The following is a 2933-nucleotide window of genomic DNA, read 5'->3' as shown; positions in this document are numbered from 1 at the left end:
GCGGGGGGCGCCCGTGAAGTCCGGTGCGGGCGACACCACGGCTCGGCCTCGCACACGCTGGCTGCGGCACTGGCGTCCCCGCGGCTCTGCTTCCGCCCAGTTCGCTTCACTCGAAAGATTCTTTTCGTTTCAAAATATTCAATAAAAAAAAAAAAAAAAATCAGTCAGAATTCAATGGGAATCAAAACCCTAAACCCAAAGCACAGTGGTTTTCACTTCCCTCTTGTGCGTCTTTTCCCCCAGATGCTGTTCCAGCCCCAGACGAGCATCTACGACTCGCTGGCCAAGGACTGCGTGGCCCACGGCTGCTCCGTGACGCTCTTCCTCTTTCCCAGTCAGCACGTGGACGTGGCCTCCCTGGGCCTCGTGCCCCATCTCACTGGAGGGACCCTTTACAAGTACAGCAACTTCCAGGTGACAGCCAGCGTTCCGGTCACCCCCGCGGGTGTCCTGCGCCGTTTAACTTGCCATGCTTCGGCCACGGGTCAGAGAGCTGAGCCCCTGTGGGCAGCTGACAAGGGGACTTGTGCGCTGGCGGAACACGAGGCCCGCACCCCCTGGCAGACGCGCTCACCCCGCCTCCGAGCTGAGTGGCCACAGTGGGGAAAGCACGCTTTACGGCAAACTTTTATATTTTGTGTTACATCTATTTCAGATAGTGTTTTTAAACGTGACTGTATTTTCAATTGTTATGACTTGTGAGGGGGGTCAGTTCTTATGTCAGTCCTTTCCGAGCCCAAGCTGAGAGACGGAGCCATGAGCTGCTCAGAACGTCAGCACCAGGTCTGTGGGTGTGTGGGTGCGGCAGTGCGGCACCCTCCTGGGACAAGCTCTACACCAGGCACAAGGCGGGCACAGTTCCAGGCTTCTGCCGTGGACCCCAGTACCTCGAAAACTTACCATGTGGAGGGGCAGGAATCGTTTGCCTCCCGCAGGCCGGCTGCCTCCTCAGGGAGAAGATGCAGAGGAGGCTGAGCTGTGCCCGCCTGGCTCCTTTTCCAGACCTACTGGTCAGATCAGTCACCTGTCCTCACCTGAGGAGAAAGGGCCCGGCAGCACCTCTAATTTAAGTATGTCCACACAGAAGCATGGAGTGGGCATGAGGTGTCCCCCAACATAAGTGACAAATGTTAATCACTATGTATATTTTTTTATCATTGATAAAATTCTTTTTAATCATCTATCCACATATTATATTAAAAATTAGTTAAGGGATTTGCTAAGACCAAAGAATGCAAACGAAATAAAATTGAAAAAGCTTTAAAAACCATTTCTAAAATTTCTGGATAAAGTAGGTTTTAATCAGGAAAAGAAAAGGAGTTATTTTAAGTATTTTACTGCCATCTGGTGGGCATTGATCATATTTTTTTTTTTTTAGATACACTTGGATAGCCAGCAATTCTTGAATGACCTCAGAAATGATATTGGAAAGAAAATAGGATTTGACGCCATAATGCGGGTCCGCACCAGCACAGGTAATCCCCACGTGCACTGGTTCTCAGGTCTCTGCTGTAGACTTATTTTCTCCTCAGATTAACAACAGCCCAGTAGAACAAGGAGAAGCAAAATTTCCTTTTTTCCTCGTCCTTAGGATTTAGAGCCACAGATTTCTTTGGCGGAATTTTTATGAACAACACCACCGATGTGGAGATGGCGGCCATCGATTGTGACAAGGCAGTGACTGTGGAGTTTAAGCATGATGACAAACTTAGTGAAGACAGTGGGGCCTTAATCCAGGTGACGTAAAATGTATTCCCATCTTTTGCTTTTTAATTCTTGACTGACAGTGATCAGTAGAGTGACTAAAACACCATCGACCACATTAGTCTCCCCATAAAGAAATTCAGCTCTTCCTCCTAAGGCAGAAGCCGTTAGGTCAGGGCACTCGCCGTGAGTTCTGTCTGCTCTGAGCCACGCGTGCTGTGGACGGGAAGTAACGGTTGCGCGTGGCTGCGTGGGAGCCGGTGCCCGTGGTCAGCGTCGTTGGCGCCGGCAGACTGGCGGCCGTGGCCGGCCCTGTCAGCTCCAGTCCCATGCGCGCCTTCGCTCAGCTCCTGCCACACGTCAGACGCCATGTCGAGCATGTTACCGTGTTCCAAACCAGGGTGAATAGGGTTTGGCTTTGTAGTAGATAAAATTAACTGGAAGCCATGGAGACTCTGAAGAAGAACTGTATCTGGTGGTCATAGTGTTCATCACCCTCAAAAGCTGGGGAGAGGCTGGCATCCGTGGAGGAAGACCTCCGCCTGCTGCTTACTGTGAATCGCAGACATGGGGAAATGGTTATGCGTTTGCTTTCTTAAAATGTGTAGATCATCAGCTTAAAACCTAAGTGCACTGTCACAGCGAGCTGTGTGTTTTTAAGGGAAGGGAGCCTTGAGTATGGCTATGAGAACACGAAGGTATCATTTCTGGGCCCAAATCCCTGGTAGTAATATCTGACATGTAAAACACAGACTGATGGTGGAGATGCCAGCAGATATTCACACGTGCACAGCCCAGTTAAACTTTAAGTGTGTAACCAGTACAGTGCCACGTAGAAGCCCTGTGTGTGAGTCGGTTGTCATTCCTTTATTATCTGTTGTTCAGCCTTTAGAAATAATAGAAAAGCTTCCTTGAGACAATGGAGAGGTCCCTGAGCCGTGCACATGGCTCTGCAGCTGGGGTCGGGCCAGGGGGCGGGTGCGTAACCAGGAAACATGTGCCACTGCAGTGTGCTGTGCTTTACACGACCGTCGGCGGTCAGAGGAGACTGCGGATTCACAACCTTGGCCTGAACTGCAGCGCCCAGCTGGCCGACCTCTATAAGAGCTGTGAGACGGACGCCCTCATCAACTTCTTCGCCAAGTCAGGTAAGGCTTGGCTAATCCTGTGCTGCTATCCTTTGGTATCCACGGGGGATCAGCTCCAGGACCCCCAGGCTCCAAAATCCA

The 2933-nt window shown here is 50.9% G+C and overlaps 1 protein-coding gene across 1 annotated transcript in view; it reads left to right on the top strand.

Moving 5' to 3' along the window:
• SEC24D (SEC24 homolog D, COPII coat complex component) overlaps positions 1-2933 on the top strand; it is an 89726-nt gene that overhangs the window by 71720 nt on the left and 15073 nt on the right. The window contains exons 15-18 of the mRNA XM_023536962.1: positions 244-414; positions 1379-1475; positions 1592-1737; positions 2714-2852. Coding sequence (XP_023392730.1) covers positions 244-414; positions 1379-1475; positions 1592-1737; positions 2714-2852 — 553 coding nt within the window. The remainder of the gene's footprint in view (positions 1-243; positions 415-1378; positions 1476-1591; positions 1738-2713; positions 2853-2933) is intronic.

This window comes from Pteropus vampyrus, unplaced genomic scaffold (assembly GCF_000151845.1).
Source record: "Pteropus vampyrus isolate Shadow unplaced genomic scaffold, Pvam_2.0 Scaffold174, whole genome shotgun sequence".
Lineage (NCBI taxonomy): Eukaryota > Metazoa > Chordata > Mammalia > Chiroptera > Pteropodidae > Pteropus > Pteropus vampyrus.
The sequence above is the reverse complement of the archived record's forward strand: the minus strand, read 5'-3'. Positions and strand labels throughout refer to the sequence as shown.